Source organism: Stegodyphus dumicola, chromosome 12, assembly GCF_044657685.1.
Source record: "Stegodyphus dumicola isolate Sdum_Otavi_A_Nest chromosome 12, ASM4465768v1".
Classification (NCBI taxonomy): domain Eukaryota; kingdom Metazoa; phylum Arthropoda; class Arachnida; order Araneae; family Eresidae; genus Stegodyphus; species Stegodyphus dumicola.
The window spans coordinates 16,763,489-16,784,175 of NC_140779.1; the positions used below are offsets into that span (position 1 = coordinate 16,763,489).

Sequence of the window (20,687 nt, forward strand, 5' to 3'; positions counted from 1 at the left end):
GCAGATTCTGTTTTCGTTTATAGTACTTTAATTAATTAAGTTGGGAATGAAAGAAACCATCAACATCTTTATCAAGAATATGGATTTTTAGGGTGTCTGCACTCTAATGAGAAATGCTGGATTGGCATAAGGGTACCAGCATTTCTGTTTTGACTGCAGTGTGGAGGATTAAAATAATTTTTCATGTTATACTTTTTGACAGAAGTTTCAGGTAATTCAATAAATTGTACCTTTTTCACCAAAATGACAAACTGCTATACATATAATGGATAAAATATATATATACAGTACAAAGTCCGTAATCCGTATGTCCATGATACGGACTTCAAAGCCACAAACTTTTTTTTTTTTAATATGATTTACGCATACGCGTTAGGAGGATGTGTCTCTAGATACATTAAAAAGTGCTTGGCATAATTTATGGCCAGCTACCATATTTCATGTGAGGACGATGAAGATGATAGATGCGAATTTGGAGGTTTTCAGACATTGCAAATTAAAGGTGAAATTTTCCAGTGATTGGATTTTGTAAAGAAATGTGGAGAAGCGGTAATAAATCAAGATGATCAAGATGATATAATGGAAGTTTTTCATTGTGACGACAGTGCCCCAATCACCAATCAATTAACAGACGGCAAAATCAGTAGTATGGTTCTAGATCCAGAAAATACCACTTCTGATAGTGAAGAAAGTGACAGAGAGGTTATTGAAAATGAAAAATTTGCGATTGACAAGTTAGTCGGTATTCTCGACACAGCAGTTACAGAACATGAACAGTGGAATTTTGTAACTGAACAAGAAATTATGTTTGTTGATAGAATTAAAGAGAAAGTATTAGCACAAAAAACAAAGCAACTTAAACAACTTACATTGAAAGAAATGTCTAATAAAGTAAACAAATAAATGTTAAGCTTCTTTCTTTCTTTTTTTTTTTTTTTTTTTTTTTAGATCCCTTTTTACCTTTTAGATCATAATTGCTCTTTATTTCATAAATTACGGTTTCACATTTTTAACTGTATGATTTCTGTATGCCATCTTACCAGATTTAAATTGATGATCCATAATCCGGAAAAAACCCTAATTCGGAATCGCCAAAGTCCTGATGAGTCCAGATTACGGACTTTTTACTGTATAAGCTTAAAAATCTCTCTTTAAATTTCCCCCCTTTATTTTGAGCAGAGTCCAAAAAACAAAACATGTAAACACAAGCAGTCTAACACATGAAGAAAAATAACAAATGAAAATTTGATGCAAGAAAATAAAAAGAAGTGTTCTTAAATATGTAACATTATAGCAACAGTTGTTTTGAAATGAAAAATATATTAATTCAGCATGCCTAGTAACATAAGATTGAGGTTTAATCTAGCATGTGCTGAGTAAAGAAATTAGATTAACAACAAATTTTAAACTGGTTAACCTTTTGAAAATGGGATGTTGGCTGCTGGAAGAGGCTCGAAAGAATGGGAATCTTGAACCTTATGCTTTCCCTCCTTTAAGAAATCAGTCCCTTCTTGCCACAAAGATCCTTGTGTGTTGTTTAATGGATTCTCATTGGGGTGAATTTCTTACACAAAAAGAAGAGAAATATAGGGATTATTGACTACTTTTAGATGCTTTTGCCCAATGAGGGAAAATTTATATAATACAAAGAAATGCAAAGGCTCTTGAAAGAGATAAGTGGCTAAGACTCCAAGAACGTCAACTTCGACATTTCATCCCAATCTTTTAGCCTGGAAATGGGGGGGGGGGAATAAACATGATTGCTAAAGTGGACAACCACATCTTTTCAAACAGGGAACACAACTGACAATATAGTGGCCACCCATCCCAAAAAGGTTAATAATATAAAAATAATTAGAAAAAACTTATTGTAACATGTTAACACATCTTAAGTGGGAAATTACTAAACTTATTTTGTGCATTTTGTTATTAAAGTCCAGGAAACAACTAACTTTTTTTATGCAAATTGTTATTAAAGCACGGGAGGTGACAAAACTCGTTTTCTATTAATTGTTGGTAGATTGTTGGTGTTGGTGGGTTTTTGAGTGACAAAATGATTTTTTATCCCAATAACTTGACTCTTCGTACAGTAAATTCTTAAAAATGAATGATGATGAAACAGCAGAGTTTGCAACTCTCCCGATTTAGGCGGGAGACCCCTGGTTTTCAGCCGTTCTCCCACCAAACCTGATTTACAACATATTTCTCATGACTTTCTCCTAACATTTTTCACAATCTTTATGTAGCTTGGCTTAATATGACGTTATTTGCCCCACCAAAAGAAATAAAGTGATTTGGGGCATCTGAAAGTACAAGTAACCCTCGTATAACACAGTAGATAGGTTCCTAGAAAATGCCATGTTGTACGAGACCCAGAGCTAGTATAAAAAAGGGGGTTGTGTTCCGAAAACTTATTAAAAACAAATGTTTTTAATTCTATATAAACAACTTAATTTGTATTAATCGTATATGTGTATGTGCGACACAAAACAAAAATTATTACCTATTTTAACACAACTTTAGTTTAATAAATTTCTTCGTTGTCACTGCTCAATATAATCAACAGAGAGCGGTGTTTTTTTTTTTTTTTTTTTTTTTTTTTTTTCCGCAGTGGAATGAGATTGCTTTCATTTTCAGTATTTTTTCGTCATTTAACGTTCTGGGATTTTCTTCCCTCTTTAAAAATCTTTAATTTTATTTGATTATTAGTTGTTATCGAGCCAATGTAAATTTCTCAATATGGAAGTGACAGTTTTGCAGCTCCCTTTTGAATTCTCGCCTTATTTCAGCAGAAGAGTTTGTGCTCAATAAAAATTATTCAAAATTTTCAGCTAAGCTTAGGCCTTCTTTTATTTTTTTTAATGTTAAATATTTTAAACTGCACTATCTTCATCAATGCTAGTGTCCTCAGAATCAATTTGATTTATGGCTTCATATGCCATTTCCATCAAATCTGCTTTGTCAATTTCTTCTTCCGCTAATAAATCTTGAACGTTCTTAATAGCCATGTCGACAAAACCTTCGCCTCCGATTGATATAGCAAGTTTTAATAAGCCAACAGTTTCATTTTCTGTCGATTCATGCACTTTTTGTATTTCATCTGAAGAGGTATATCTGATCATTTAATATTGATGCTTTCAAAGACAAAGATAAGATATGTCGATATTGTGCTTGATTGAAAATGTCTTCCAAGCTTCTATTACCTTAACCTTTCAGCACATCACTACACTACATTGGTATACGCGTGGAACAAATTTTACCCCAGTGTTTGTTTTTCGGAGTTCACCCCTCAACGTATAAATAAATGCATTTTCTTTGTTTTAAATGAATGTATAAAGGACTAATAGCTCTGTGAATTCTGTTAAACCTTTTTCCCAGTTTTTATTCGAGATAATCTTACTTTAAGTTATACAAACATTTTCATACTGGTTACCTAAAGTAAGCCATAAAAATCGAAATTTATACAAAATTACTAACTTATATAAGATACATATATGATTTCTTATATTAGAAAAATCAGTTTTCATATGCACATATTTTTTAAACATAAGTGTTTATTATAAAGAGTGGTTTGATAAAGCACTAGAGGAATATGAAAAGGCTTCATTCTTACTAGCTTTTTTCCTTAAAACTCAATATAATTTCATACAATTATTCATATCAAAGAATAGATTCTAAATGCGAATATTACAAAATATAAATAACACATAGGTTTCCCGCCTCCTCCTACCTGAGTTTAATTATTCAAATAATCTCGTTTTGAACAATCCTCACATAGTGTGGCAACATATTTTTACAAACAATTTCTTAGGGTGAAGGTCTGCTGCATCTTCTATTCCTGCCAACCTTTTTACTCCAGTTTTGAGTTCTTTCGAGAATGATAGAATTGCAGCCCTTTTTACGACGTGTTCTTTTATAAGCTCTAATGCTAAATCTTTGAGAAAAGCTCTTCGGTTCATATTCACGTGGTTGTTATTTGATTGATGAATAATAAAAGCATTTATACCTCCAATATTCATTATTTCAAAAAATACCATTAGAGGCCAGCGGCAGTATTTTTTTTAAACAGACTTAGTTCCACATAACTCATCAACAGTATAAACATCGCCTTTTGTAGAGTTGCAGAAAGTTATCATTTCGAGCTTGAGCTGCTCTATAGGCAATGTCTTTAGATTATCCTCATGCATGGATGATAGAACAAGAACCAATTTACTCTTTTTTGGAACATATGAAGTAAGAGTTAATTCTTTACATCTAAACCCAAAATGCGAAGAGTACAGAAACCTGTTTTATTTGGTAGAAATTCTTCTGAAATTTCATGCTTATCTTTTCGAAGTGTCTCAAAACATGTCAATTTGTGCTTTTTCATAATTCATTGGCCAAAGGAATGCTCATGTACCAGTTGTCCATAGTTATACAGTACAAAGTCTGTAATCCGGAATGATCTATAATCCGGACCTCAAAGCCACAAACTTTTTTGTATGCTTTACGCATGCACATACATTACGCGCCCTATACTTCCACAGTCACACCTTGGTTCTGTACTCTTAATAGGTATAGCGAGTGCTTTATTTTATGTGTTAGTACTTGAATAACCCTTATTCTTCGTATCTCGAACGCAGATTTTCTCATAAATTTTTAATTTCTCTTTGAATTCAAAAATAGTTTTACACCCATACAAAATAATTTTGTTACTACTTTGATCCGATATTCCCCTTGATTACATAATCAAGAATTGATCAACAGAACTGCGACTGGCTATTTCACACATGGCAATTAAATATTCGGAAAGGGATTCACCAGCTTTTAAGTGTCATTTAAGTCCAGGCATAGTCTAAGTGAACTGCATTTTTTCTACTTAGCACAATATTACTTACGTAATCAGAATAGCTTGGCTTAATGATTTGTTTCTCTAACCATTCCGAAATCTGTTTATCAATTTCACGCAGCTCTGTGGGGGGGGGGGACATCGCAGCGCACAATGAATTGGAAGTTGATCCCTCAGCACTATCCTTATCTTCAGGGCAGATGTTTTTATTTTATTTGGCTTATAATTCCTTACTAAATGTAGTATTTAATCTCGAAGTACTCCTTTGATATGATTTAAATCAAATTCCTCGTCATTATAAATATCACGAATACACATCAAATAGTTTTCTGGTTGCGATTTTCTAGTTTCGACTATGCGTAATAATATGCTTTACGCATGCACGCGTCGAAAGAAATGTTTAATAAAGTAAACAAATAAATATTAAGCTTTTTTTTTTTTTTTTTTTTTTTTTTTTTTTTTTTTTTTTGGTAAATTTTGGTACCCTTTAGATCATAATTGCTCTTTATTTCATAAATTACAGTTTCATAATTTTAATTGTATAATTTCTGCATGCCATCTTACCAGATTTAAATTGATGATCTATAATTCGGAAAAAAAACCTGATCCGGAATCTCCGAAGTCCCAACGAGTCCGGATTACAGACTTTGTACTGTATTTCTTTCAGTGCCACTTATGGGTGCAATAAGTCTTTGTACAACATCCAATGGTACATTTGATTATCTATATAGTCCGACAGGCTGCTGACCTGCATAAATTTCTAGGTTGTATGCGTAAAATGTATGAGAATCGCACAAAGCAAAAGTTTTTATTCCATATCTTGAGAGCTTACTTTTTATGTATTGTCTAAATTGACACATTTCTCAAAAGCTTTCTAATTTTTCATCTATAGTACAATATTCAGATGAATATATTTTTCGTGTGCTTTTGATAAATATTTCAAAAACATTTCTAATAAGTGCAATCCCATTGCACATTCCTTCCCCGAAAACACAAAATCCCAAGGACACAGGAAAAATTTCTCTGGACGTCCCCTTCCTAACCTTGATCTTGAAAGGTACATGAAGCACTAGAAAGGTCACGTACGACCTTCCCTTATTTTCTAAGAAAAGACTACACGTGGGATGAATTTTACCCCAGTGCTGACGGGTTACTTGATTTTGAATCGGTTACGTCTTCAATGCACTGTAATGCTCTTTTTATGCAATGTTTTAAAGGTATAAATAATACTTTGATCCAATGTTTGGAATAACAAAGTAGTGTTAGATGGTAGGAACAGTATTTTGATGTTGAAATGGTTCAAATTTTGTGGATGACATGGAGCATTATCTAATAGTAATATAGCCTTCAAGCTCAAATTTTTCTGCCTTAAATTACATTCAGCGTCTAGCACAAAACAATTTAAAAGCCAAGTTTTAGCTTCATAATCAACATCCTAGCAGCGTCATAATCAGCCAGTGCAAATTCTCCTTGAATTCTTATGCCATGAGTTGCAAGACACTTTTTGTAATTTTCAAACCAACCTTTACTTGCCAGAAAATCTGAGTTGACAGAGGATTGATTCTCCATGTTCTTTAACCCCTAAACTGCCGCGGGCGTATATATACGCCTTGCTCAGCCGATGCGTTAACTTTGCGAATACTTTTAGGTGTAGCAGCGCAAAGCAAATGATAGCAGTTTGGAAGGACGTATATATACGCCTGGGGCAGTTAACGCATCGGCTGAGCAAGGCGTATATATACGCCCGCGGCAGTTAAGGGGTTAAGGTGCTTGGAAATTTTGAGTGCTTTTTGTTTAATGATACTAACATTCAACAGAATTCTCTTTTGACAGCTATCATCAATCCAAATGCTGAGTGCCTTTTCTGTCTTCTAAATTATTGGTGCTGCGGGAGGGTGAACTGCACGTTTTGCGAATGTCAAAGATCCTGCAGCAACTGCATTTCTTATTCATTTTTCTTAATAGTCTGGACTGTTGCTTCATTCAAATTAAAACTTTTCCTAATGTGAGGCCTTTTCTCCTTTTAAACAATGGTCCAAAATTTGTACCGTTACTTCTGAAGTAATCTTTATTAGACATGTTTCGGGACTGAAACTTAATGTCTTAAAGATGAAAAAGTTATTCTTTAACACACCATGGCTAGACACACGCTGCCAACCAGCAGCATGAGACACTTTTGTTTTCAGGCCACAGAGATGAGGATTCAAATTTCGGAAGCTGAACGTGCAGGTACTGCGTTTTAGGGCACTTATTGTGACCTCATGTTGTTTACCTTCTGCGATACTGAGGTTTCTTCATTGTTATGTGGTGATTGATCATTAAATGTATTCAGATTGCTTGGGCAATTTTCTTATCATGTTAGAGAGAAACTGTGTTTTTGGAGGATTCTTGGTAATTTATGAATCGTGTTATGGTGAAATTGTGTTACAGAATGCCGTGTTGTAGGAGAGTTACCTGTACCTGCTTTTACATAGAAAACCAGAGTAGTTTCATCGGTGAGGAATTATGTCGCGCTTCTGCTTTGTGAGTAAGAGCACGTGTCCGAAAACATCGTGTTCTAGTTTCAAGTGAGCATGAAGTGCCACTGCGTGTTATCTGGCGTATACTAGCTAATGAGTGCAAAGCAAGATCGAGGTTGTTATTTCATTCATCTTGTCGCTGAATGATGTGTGTGCACATGCTTTTGAGAAATAGTTTAAGAAATTACGATCTTTTGTTTTAGTTATAATCTTAAAAGAGAAGAAGGAAAGAAAATAGTCGTGTACTTTTCAAAAATTGTACACAGATGAGTTTCTTTCTATTGTTTCCTCGAGGAAATGCAATATGTTTGCGATGTGTACTGTTTGTGATTACAATTTTTTTTATTTTGCACGGTGAAAGGACTAGTGTTCTCAAAAAGCGCATACACAAAAACACAAGGACAACAGGAGTTTAAAAACCTTTATTTTTGTTAATCTAGAAAAATAATTTGCTAACATTGAACTGAACTTGGATTTTTTCCTTTCTAGTAATCATCAATGTACATTTGTGCTGCTTTAGTTAATGTAAATATTTGGTATGTTTTAGTAACAATAAACCTGGTGTATTAAATGGAGCTAGTGCTGGTGAGAGTCCTTCAGCAAGCGGCAGGCCTTGTGAAAGTTGTTACAGTAAGTGTCTTAATTTCTTAAAGATGATAGACGATTTTTATTCAGGAGTGTTTTTTCTCTTGTGTATTTTGAGAAGTTTTACTTTTCCCAGAAATTATTTTACTGTAGTGAAAAATGTTTTTGTTAAACTGAAAAATCATACTAATAATTATATTTTTCATCAGCTCCCACATCTAGTCAGTGGTATGCATTTGGACCAGCTCATTTACAGTGTCGATTGTGTCAGTCTTGTTGGAATTATTTTAAGAGATTTGGAGGTTTGAAATATCCTACTCGTTTAGGTTAGTATGTATATATATATATATATATATATATATATGTTAAAACTTCTACTGTTATGAATTTTTGTCTGTTTTTTTTTTTTTTTTTTTTTTTTTTTTTTTGATAAAATAGAACTTAATTTATTCAATCTAATTTCATCTTTGCGTGATTTTGTTTCCCAAAATATTTTTAGAATCAGTGGATTTAATATCTGGTTCTAGTTCAGAGAGATTACAGCCCCATGTTGCTTCTCACAGACCCCATCGTTGTACCATATCTGGTTGTGGCAAGGTAACTTGCATTTACTCTTAACGTTTCGTAGTATGAATGTATTTGACTGTATGAAAATACATAGTTTTATGTGGCAGTAATTATAAATTCATTGAAAAAGTATTTTTAAATTTAATTTTGAAATATAGATACATGATAGCATTTGTTTTATAAGTTGAAATTAGCATAAGTTTTATTTGATTTGTTTAATCATAAGTAAATTTGAATTGTGAAAAAATTATCATTCTTTGTTATTTAGAGTTAGAAAAATAAAGATTCAAAATCCCTAACATGAAGAGAAATGCATACTGTTTGAAGTTTATTTGTTGAATGGAAACTGCAGAATTTTTTTTTTTTTTTTTTTTTTTTTTTTTTTTTTTTCTAAAATTAATAATTTACTCAGTAAGTTAAAAAGTGTAAGATAGGATCTTTAATTATGAAAAATTAGGTTGAATTACATGGTGGTTAGGAAAATAAGATATGATCTCTTCTAAAGAATTGAGGCTTAAATGAGGGGGGGGGAATGGATTTTCATTGATGTCAGAGCAGTGGTTCTCAACCTATGCATCCCATCCCCCCCACATCTTCATTTCCAAAATTTGAAAAATATGCACATATTTATTTAAATTTAATTTCTTTTATAAATTAAAGCAAAAAATATAGAAAATATTGATAAATACTAACCTTGAGTAAAAGTAATTTTTTTATAAGCTTGAAATTAAATGGATAAATATAAGGCTGGTCTCATTCACTTCTTAAAACTATGAAATTCCCTCTGGTTGAGAATCCCTGATTTAGAACAAGTAGTTTAGCATTATATAATATTTTAATGTTTCTTCTTTCTCTTTTTAAATAAAAGCTTGTTTCAAAAGTATATGATATTGAATTGAAAATTTAAAACCCCATGAGATATTATTGCCTTTTGGTCTGCTACTCTGAATAGCAATAATGTATTAATGTAAATATTTCAGAAAATATGTTAAAATGAGTTATTTTTTATTTATTTATTTATTTTTTAGCCTCAAATAGGCTTCTCCTTTTCTAGGTTTCTACAAGCACGATTTTTACTTTTCTGTTTTGTTTGTCATGTAGATTAAGCAGTACTTCCTATTTTTCCATTTGTTTTCTTTATTTAATATGCTTATAAATTTTTTTAAGTAGTAATCAGTATTAAAATACAAAATTAGCCATCATGTTAAAAGTAAGAAATATATGTATGTGTGTATATATATATATATAAAGAGGATGGATGTTCTTAAATGATTTTTTAGTTAAGGAAGCTTGATTGTTGTGTCTAATAGTCACTATAAGGTCAAGCTAACCATATGCTGGGTGTGTGTGTGTGTTTTTTTTTTTTTTTTTCCCAAAATGAGTTAAATATTTTTAAGGTTACTTATTGCCACACATTAACTTTTTCGCACTGTCAGCATCAAAATCTATTCTGCCTAAACTTCTGAAACATCTGTATTTATGAATATCTGTTTGAAAGAAGCACTTTTTCTTGAGAAGAAACCTGCCAGAAATTTAACTGCTTGATCTTTAAATGAAGTGTCTGCTTTTCCATTGGATCCTTTATCATGTTATGCAACTTTTTAGTTTTGTTCTTCGTACAGTGAATTGCAATCATTTATAATATCAAGGCCAAGATGCAGAAAAGCAGCAAGAAATTGTTGATGCTAAAATAAAGAGAGGAAAAAATTTCCTCAGGTAAGAAATTCAGACAGTCAGGAAAGTGGGATTGACAACTCATTCTCCCAATCTGGAAAACTAATGAACTATGCATTATTAACTAACTAAGAGCAATAAGTCTGAATAGTCTGCAACTGATTGATTTTTGGATATATGGATGCTTCCATTGTGAAAAAGTTAATATGATGACTTTCTAATGCATGTTGTAATGTTTTTAGTGCCAGAAGTGCTATTAATCTTATTCTCATTTTACTTTTGTCCATATTTCTTTTCAAATAAAAATATTTTACCACCAAATGTTATCCCTATGTATTATTTTTAAAGAAATAATATAGTGAATGTGAAAAAATGGCATCACAAATAAAAGGGTGTTGCCACCAAATGTTATCACCATATAAATACTTTTAGAGATAAGATAGCGCATATAAAAAATGTATAGCATCACAAATAAAAGGATGAGTCCAAGAGCAGGTTGGTAAACTACTAACTCAGTGAAAGCATAAAGCTTCTGGCGTTAAAATCTGATTCCTTTCAGATTTTCTTTTATTATTTATTTATTGTTTCATTAATTACTGGATATTTTCAGGAATTCAAGCTTAAAGCCCATCTTGCTCGCCATTGTGCTACTGCTCATGGGCTTGTCATCAGAGCTGGTAGCCCGAGGCCAATAATGAAGACTAGAGCAGCATTTTATCTTCACACAACTCCTCTTACTAGAAAAGCACGGCGGTATGCAAGTCATTTGGTGAAGCCACGACATGCTGCTAGAAATCCGTTTCAACCTATCAATATATTGGCCATTAAACAGGAATGTATGATGTGTTTTGAAGTAATAAATGAATAAATATTGCTAAAAGTTTGATTTCATAATGAATAGTGTACAAAATCCAGTGAATTATGCATTATGAATTTAAATATTTCATCATATTGAAGAAACGTTACTCAGTATAATACCACCTGTTACTTTCTGTTTTTGCTTTACCATAGCTGTTTAAAATTCAGAATCTATTGTGACACATTTTCTATAGAAATTTTTAAGAAAATCATATTATTTTTCATAATTATATCTTTTTTTTTTTTTTTTTTTTTTTTAAATTTCTATGGAGGTTTTGTAATAGTATCAGTTGAAGAAATATATATTTAAAAAGTATGTTTCCTAAAACTTTGGACTGTTGTATTTGTGCAGTTTGGCTGAAAAGGACAATCAGTTGTCAGTTTTATTTTTAGACAGGTTGAAAAAATTGCATTAAAAAATTCAATAAATCATTTTTTAAATTCTTCAGTAAATATTGATGATGAGGATTTGTGTAATTGTCATTGCTGGAGGTTTTCTGTAATTGTCATTTTCATCAGTTCCAGGAATATTATCTAAAACCAAATTTTCATTTTATACCTGAGCTGATCCATTTTGGCACACTGTTCCTAACAGTTGAAATTGTTATATCTCTGTCTAAAGACATTTTTCCCTCCTTTTTACCTTGTTAGCAAAGAAACTCCTACAAAAAGGTTCATATTTCAATGTATATTGTAAAAAAGCTATGTTTATGTTTTCCTGATTATAAATATTTCATCAGTAGCAATACAGTGTTTTTCAAAATCAAGAGAGTAAGCAAATAGTGTGCTATAAACTTTAGTTGCTAATTCATTGATAAATTTTTCTGTATTTCAAAGGTCTTACATTTATGAGGTTAATAGAATACTGAACATTCTTAGGTACTAATTCAGAAAAAGGTACTTAGGTACTTTCTGATTATTTGAATTCCCATTTAAAAGTCATGAACCCATCAGTGACTTTAGAGAGAACTATTTGTTTGGGTATCCTTATGTTTATTTCAATGATGTATTCAGTGCAACTATGTTTTTACATTGTTCTTTTTCCATATAACATGCACCCTTGATTCCCCGCCACCATCATTGTTCTCCCCATGTACGCAGTAATCTGTTTTCGCTTAAAAAAAAGGGTAATTTTTCAGACACGGCATCGCCCTCTAACTAGATGCCTGCTAACACAAATTCTCTATAATTTCAATGAATTTTTCTTAAAAACTAAAGAAAAATAAGCTCCTTAGTGAAAGGGGGCAAGGGAAATGGTATGCAGAACGGTATCTTTGGTGATTGGCAAACTGCTCACGATGTGCCATGTGTTAAATAGCATAGTCTTAAATGATCTTGAAGATTAACCAGTTATAGTTCAGCAAATACTGACCCTTATCTTTCCAGTCAAGCATCCACACAATGAAGGCTTTGTTTACCCTGCAGGTCCCATTTGGTTATGTTATAGTGAGAAAATTTAGCACATGGTTTTGTGAGTTAATGATGAAACTGGAAGTTTTGTATGAAGTTCATGAATTATGCTGCCTCATATTAAGGGGCTAAAACTTTCAAGCCAGAAATTTAAAGAATCATTTTCTACAGAATTCACATGCATTAAAGCATCTAAAGTGTATGTAAATCAAGCATTTTGCACTAGCAACAGAGAATATTCATTTATGCTTAGTATAAAAGGTGACGTGTATTTTCTCAATGGCATAAAGAAATTAGTGCTGTAAAATCAAAAGAAATATTAAATTCATTGATGAAATTAATGTTATGAAACCAAATGCTGTTTAATATAATTCTTAAAGGAATGTAACCTTCCAGTTTTAGTTTCAGGCTGTAGCAACTTTTAAATACAGTGTTTCTCTATATTGCCATAGCAAAAAAATACATCCTTCAAAGTAAAATTGGATAGTATTTGAACCAAATACTTAGGTATGAAAACCCTTTTAGCCATTTTCACTGAAAATATAAACATGTAGGGAAATGAAGAACTATGTTATAACACGAAAGATTATGTAATTCAGAATTTAAACTTACAAAACATGCTGTGTATAAATCTTTATTTTCTTAATTTATAAATAAATTATAAGTATTTTTTTAAATAATTTTATGTATATTTCTTGTTTCTGTGTAAAGTTTTTTTTTTTTTTTTTTTTTTTTTTTTAAATCGGAATACCGAAATCTCAGATATATGAGTTATGGATCACCTAGTAGTTGTTTGTGATTTAAAGTATTTCCTTCAGTAACATATTAGTAGATTTAGTGATATTTCTGTTTAAGTACCAAAATGAAAATTTCTAATTAAAAATATATATACCGTATTTACTATTAGGTATTAAGATAGAGGAAGTTTAATTTCTGAAAGTTGTAATTTTAGTAAGAACAATAATTGAAAAGTTTTTCATATATAAATTACTGGTATCTATTACATTTACTGAAAAGAAACATACATTTCAATAAGAATATACATGTGACCCTTGATTTTTGCACGTAATTGGTTGAATATTCAAAAGTAGAAGGATGTAAAAAAAAATTAAATTGTATTTAAAAATATTAATTTATCAATATATATATAAGTTCGTGATGCATGTTTAAGAGCTTTCAGGTATATATTCTTTTCTATAAACTTGTCATGAGTTAATTGAGTATCAACTGTTAATGGCATTCAGCCTACTTTTATATATGCATTTTTCTTAGCAGTTAAAGATGAAATATTTGTTTTACATTAATAGACTGTTGTGAAAAGGTAAAAAAAAAAAAAAAAAAAATATTTGCCTGCAATTCTTGACAAAGTGGAACATTTCTTTGCCAATACTCTGAAATAACTTGCTCAGAAATTAAGTAAAAGTGTTACAAGCAAGATAGCAACTTTATTAATTGACCTAGTGATGTTACAGCTGTCATAACATAAGGCCATAGGTGACATGGGCAGGCACCTAGAGCAGCGATTTTCAGAGAGCTCTAGCTAAGTTGTTCCCTTAAGTGACAACTAGATAGGAGTATGCTTTCAATTATTAATATGTTTCATTTATATGGAGCACTAGCCATACTGAAATTGCTAGAGCTGCCAGACTTGTCTAAAACCTCTACTCACTAAAACGATGTTCACAGCTTAAATCAAGACTATGGTTAATTCAAGGGTATTGGTAAAAACGAATAACCCATATCATAGTTAACAAAAAAATACTGTTCATCCTTTTCCTGTACTTTCACACAATTTAATTTCTCCAGATTAATCAATATCCCTCCCAAAAAAAAAAAAAAAACCGCTGTAAATAATGAAACAATAAACATCAGAATTTAAATTATAAATAACAAAGAATAACATTTACAAAAGAATTTGAAATGTGTTCAAATTCACATAAAAAAATCTTAATTTAGAACATTTTGCTTTTTACTGCATAAATTTTTGGGATTATGTGTGTCTCTCAAATGTTGACACCATATGCTGTCACTGCTTTTATCAGAAGTTTTTTCCTTTTTATATTTTCTGACAGTTTTGTTTCATGCTGGTGATCTGTAATGGTATTTTTTCATCATTCTACCATAAGCAAATTTGTTTTTTAATTGGACCCACTTTATTCATCTCTGGTTAATCAGGAAATGACTGTATTTAAGAAATTCCTTATAACGTATTCAGTTATTTATTTTTACGATTCTCAATTCAATAGCTCCTAGAAATGATTTTTGATGAGCTCATTTTCCTCAAACTTCATTTCTGTGTTTTTATCTGTATGTTTCTTTTGATCACTAGTATGGCAACAACTGCTCTCAGAACCTGATTCATTTTTGGGCAGCCTATTTATTCCCTTCTTAATTATTGTGTTTTATAATTTCATTTGTATATTTCTGTTAAATGTATGGCATTTCTTTTGCAAACAAAATCAGTTTTGTAATTATATCAAATGAAGTCACGTATCATTTGTACTTTTAGTGATTAAATAATGACATGAATCCAGAAACAGCAGAAAGTGAAGCAGCCTATTGTTTAAAGAATTTGACTAAAACAAAAAGTCCCATGTCTTTGTTTAGAGAGATATTCAGAATCCCCCCCCCTTTTTTTTTTACACAAAGTTGAATCACTTGCATTTGCAAGATCATGTTCACTCATCCAATGTTAGGTAAAATAAATAATTTTATGCATCACAAAAACATACTAACATAACTCAAAATATTCAATTTGATTCGTACAAATGACATAAAAAAGCAACAGCTATAAATTTTTTACTTATCACCTGAAAAAACATTTAAATATATAAAATAAAAAAATAAACTATATCACAGAATCAAACTTTTCTTACAGCATTATTTATGTGAATGTTATGATCAATTAAATCATTGACACAAACACTACAAAAAGCTCCAAAATTTTAATACTGTCCAACTTTCCTTCTAATTTTTAACGGAAATACAGTTAATAAAATTAGAATTTAGAGAATGACAAAACATTATACATGCCCCAAAATCAACTTTAAAGGACAACTTGGCTGATTTCTTTCTCCTTTTCCAACGAAGGCCTTTTTTGTACTTTTCACTACAATTTTGAACATCAGCAAAGCTCTGTAATTTCAATTCACAATCATGAATCACGATCGCAAGAAAAGCACGCATACCCAACTAGCATAATCATAAGGTAGTAGTCCAGTGTCTCACGCAAATGTTCTTCATGAACATCCGACTGCTAATTTACACCCAACTTGCTACCTACAATTAAGCAGAAGGGCTACACTTAGAAATTCATTATTTGTTTCACTGATTCTAACCAGATTTACTCTCAGCATCAATGCAATGCAGGTGGTGCTTGACTTTCATACATAATTGGTTTCTAAAAATGTATGCTGATGTTGAATGTTCGAAAGTAAAGGGATTAACCCTTTGATGGTTAGGGAAATGAGCAGTTTTCGTTTACCTAATTAGCGCAGTAAGTTAGTTATGAGTAAACAGTAGTCGAAAGTGGCAGCTGTTTCCCCTCCCCACTGCCATTCTTCCGAAAATGTCACCCTTCTCTGGCAATGCCGTAGATAGCTCGCCTCGCGCGTTTTAAAAATTTCTTAAAAGTATTTGTAGTACATAAATAACAGTTTTTTTCGTACTTTAAAATAATTAATAAATGGTGATTATTAAATAGTAAATTTTAAATGATTATAATCAATTATGCAAATAATAATAGTTAATTATAAATATAAGACAAATATTAAATTGAAAGGACTAAATAAATACACCTAATGTAAAACTTTATGAAGCATTTAAATACAGTAATTACCTAAAAATCTTTTTGTGTGTGATATACTTTAAAACTGGATTGTAAACTAAACTAACCAGTAAAACTAAATCGGCTAGGAGCGTGAGAACTTGAATCAATTTTACACCACTGTCGAACACTCGAAAAATCTTCCTCATTGCTTGAAACTTCTTCTGAGCTTGATATACTGTGAACAAAGTCTTTATCAGATTCAAAACTTGATAAGCTTTCTGTATCACAATCATAATCACCATCATAATTACCTAACTTTCGCTTTTGAGCCATTTTACTTTGCAAACACCCTTAAAAAATGCGCCAAAATATGCATAAAAAGAACAAGGTTAAAAAAAATATTCCCCGTTCATTATGAAAAGAAATTCATGGAACCCATATTGCCATCTATAAGCAGTAAAACTAACTAAATTTCACGTGTAGGATTCCTTTGTAACATAATCAATGCAGAATAATAATTGCAAATGAGCTCAGCTCGTCAGCGCACATTGGGGAAAATTTTCATTATGTGAGTAGTGCTGATTTCTAACCATTTCGGTCGAAATCTTGCTCCTGAGCGGAACTTGTTTGCGCACATTATAAAGCACGATTCGATTGCAAGCTGAACTCGTTCATAACCATCAAAGGGTTAAAAAAATTAACTGTATTTTGAGATATTTATTTACTCATTATTTATATATATTATTTATTTATCACTATGCATAATTAAGTTAACAAGGCATCTTTAAGCACTTAAGGTGTTTTCTTTATAATTTTATCGAAAGTTAGTTTAATACCATCTTTATTTGTAATATGCATATTTGTTTTTTTTATATAGTTTCATGTAAACATTATACATATTATTATTTATTTTTCTTATTTTGATTCATTTTTAAATGACACGTGCAATACGCAAAGTGGTATTGAGGAATTAATTTTACCTCTACCATCAAGCAGTGTGCTGTTGTACAGAAGATAAAGATTATGCTAACTCTAGCCTTGAATTATTAAACATGAATATTTTCTTCTATTAACATAGTTACTTAATACCAATATAAAATTAAATTAATTTTTATTAACTGTATTTCAAAAAATGTAAGTATACAGTAACGTATGTTTAAACAAATTCTTTTGAAAAGGACAAGAGTAAGGTCGCTTGCAGAGCATTGTAATTTATAAAAATAGTCAGCACTTATAAAACACTGGAGAAATACTGAGCTTAGGGGGGATACTGTCTGTTGCCACATAAATACTTTTTGGTGACATCTTGGGTTTGCCATAAAAATAAATTTTTGGTAACAATATGGGTTGCCACATAAGCACTCTTAAGCAATAAGTGTGTTTCCTCGTCAAAAATTTTTTTTTGCCCAGAAGGGCTATTAATTTTGTTTTTGACATTTTGCGTTGAAAACTTTACATGCCGCTTCACTTTTCAAGGTGTTGCGACAAAGTATTAAAGCCCTATATTATATTTAAAAAAATTAAATAATGAAGATAATAAATTTATGTATGTTTCTTGCATTGTGATAAAACTACGGTACCTAGAGCCATCAAATTTTGAATAATGTACATTTCCACCCAAATATGGGCATCTGGAAGCCCGAATTTTGGAATTTGTTTTATTATCTATTTCATGATTTGTAAAACTTTGATTTTAACGAATTTTTGATTAAGAAACTCAACGATTTTAAAGCGAACAGTGGCACCACTATAGGAAAAAATCTCCAGTGCACGACACCGTGTATCATAAATTCTAAAGATATGCTCATTTTAATAATAAAATAATAATAATTGCTGTTGAACTGAATTTTATGGTCTAAATGTGAAGAAAGGGATATTTAATAAATAAATGTAACCCACAAAACGTTAAAAAAATGCCCTTTTGAGTGTAATATAAAATCTGAAAACTTTCTTTTTTTCGTGGTGATAACCAGAAAGTACCGAATCTTCTTTCCTTATTTAAATTTCAATGATTTTTATAGTTGCATTTCTCTTGTGGTTTTATCTGTTGATTTTCCTTTGTTGTATGAATTTCAAGCAGACCTATTTGAAATGTATTTTGACTCCTTGAAAAAGTCACTGGTTGTTGCAGTTGCCATCATCTTTTTTTCCATGACACATCTGATATAATTATAGGCAGAATATAAGATCAACTTTCTAAAGTGTTATCTCTTGGTAAAAGCAAAAGTTTATTTTAAACTAAATGCATTTCACATGATATATTTTAGTGATTTTTTTTTTAATTACCGCCAAGTATTAAAAAATTAAGGAAAAATCACAAAAATAGTGATAACTCATTCAAAAATTAAGCCTATCAATATAAAATTTCATTATGTTGTCAAATAAAAATTGCTGAGTAAAACTGCAGTATGCAAATTTGTGACATTGCAATCTGAATATATCATCTCCGAAGAGCATAAAATTGCATGCTGGAGAGCATGCATGGGCTAATTTACTGCGATATTGAGATAAGAAATCTGAGATAGCTAGTTCGTAACAATGGCCTCCAGCCATTATTTACCTAAAAAACTGTGATGGAGAGCTGTTGGGAGACTAAAGGCAGAACAAAGTCTGCTGGAAGTGGCCAGGATGGCTAAATGTGAATCTTTCTGTAGTTCACATACTTTGGCAACAATTTCTAACCACAGATTCAGCCAAGGATGGCTAACCACTATGACAAGTGCCAATGGCTGATATTTGTTGTTATGCAACTATGACTCAATTTAGATCCTCCCTTACTGCAGCCACCAGAAGGTTAGTGTCAGTGTCAAATGTATATAAAGTGTTTCATGAAGGAGTTCTGTACACGTGGCAATCAGCCTTTTCTGTGCTACTCATGTCACATCATAGAAAGGAAGGTTTTAGGCAGGCATGTCCACCAGAGGGTTTCCCCCCCCCCACATATGTGTTTTTCCCAGGTTTAGCTCCCAAAGCATGGGAGGATAATAGTAGGCTTTATTTGATTTAAAAAGAATTTGGAACACATTATCATCAATAAACCTCTGTGAAAGAGATCCCATATGGAGGAGGCATCTCTTTTTGGGGTGGTATTTCTTTGAATTGCACAGATCTCCACATCTTTTCACGTGGAACTGTGAATGCTCAGAATAGAGATGACATCCTTTATGCTTATGTATGACCTTATGCCGAGGCAATAGTTGATGATGTCTTGATATAGGACGACCACATAGTTCTCATCTTGTATGACTCTCTTCAGCAGCAAACAATTCAGCGCATGGAACGACCAGCTCGACCTGAACCTGAAAAATCAACCTTTCGAAACTGAACATGTTTGGGATGCTTTAGGAAGATGCATAGCCTCTGTCGATCCTTCTCTTGAAACCCTTGCCATGCTCGTAGCTGTTTTGCAAGAGCAATGACTCTCACTTTTTGTGGACTGATAGACCACATAATTGACAGCATCACACATCTCTGCATGTGCTGTATTGTTTTTAGGGGAGATCATACTCCATGTTGAAGGTAATTTTCCTTTTCCAAACTGATGCATCTGTTTGTTTATTTTATACATATTCTATTTGTCAGTTTCAATAAATTCTACAGGTAACTTTTTGAGTAATCGTGATTTTTGTGATTTTTCCTTAGTTAATGATAACCAACCAGTGTATATAAAATAAAACATATATAAATATGGCGAATACTAGAGAATAAAATTTTAGAATTATTAAAAGGATGTATCTATATTTTGAAGATTATTACATAATTTTGATTTGATAAACATATGTATCATAGTAATCAAGAATAAGCTTTTGTGACAGGTGAAAGTTCTCCTGAAGCAAATTCATTTACAGTTTGAGACTTTTTAAATTCTAGTAAAGTTAAGGTATTTTAACGTTTATATTTTAGAACACTGTAACAAAAAATTTGACCATTTACAAAAGTTAATTTTAAGTTATAATCGAGAAGTAAAATAATGAATTTACGAATAGAAAGAATTTTGCTTGCTTTCTTTAAAGTTTTGCTACAAAGAGTTTGACTGTGTCAAAATATAATAAAAATAATAAATTTAGAAAGTTAGTACTGTTATTCCCCCCCCCTTTTTTTTTTTTTTTTTTTTTACAGTTTTTGAGCCTTAATTTATACCAAAATTTGTATATGGTCCTCAATTTTGCTCACCTAATATTTCCATTCCTTTTTTATGGCTTCCATTGTGTGTGTATTGATTTTTTGAATGAATACAGAACTCGAAACTATGAGGCTGCTAATAGAGGCAGTGCAAATTAACTTTGTGAGCAATGAGAAACACGTAATTGGTTGCCCGCCTAACTAAGATTTTATCAACAGGACTCTGTCTATGTTGGAGAAAAGTGTTTTGGACTTAACCTTGACTTTACGCTATTCTACTCTGATGAAAAAGATGGCCTGCAAGAAAGTCAAACTTCATGCAAGTCATGCTAACCCATTCATAGATTAGTACAAC

General features: G+C 31.5%; 1 protein-coding gene across 3 annotated transcripts in view; it reads left to right on the top strand.

Annotated features, from left to right (window-relative positions):
* MTA1-like (metastasis associated 1-like) overlaps positions 1–20,687 on the top strand; it is a 115,656-nt gene that overhangs the window by 63,409 nt on the left and 31,560 nt on the right. For all 3 annotated transcript variants that reach the window (XM_035372832.2, XM_035372830.2, XM_035372831.2), the window contains 4 exons: positions 7,895–7,977; positions 8,142–8,258; positions 8,432–8,529; positions 10,784–11,009. In XM_035372832.2, coding sequence (XP_035228723.1) covers positions 7,895–7,977; positions 8,142–8,258; positions 8,432–8,529; positions 10,784–11,009 — 524 coding nt within the window. The remainder of the gene's footprint in view (positions 1–7,894; positions 7,978–8,141; positions 8,259–8,431; positions 8,530–10,783; positions 11,010–20,687) is intronic.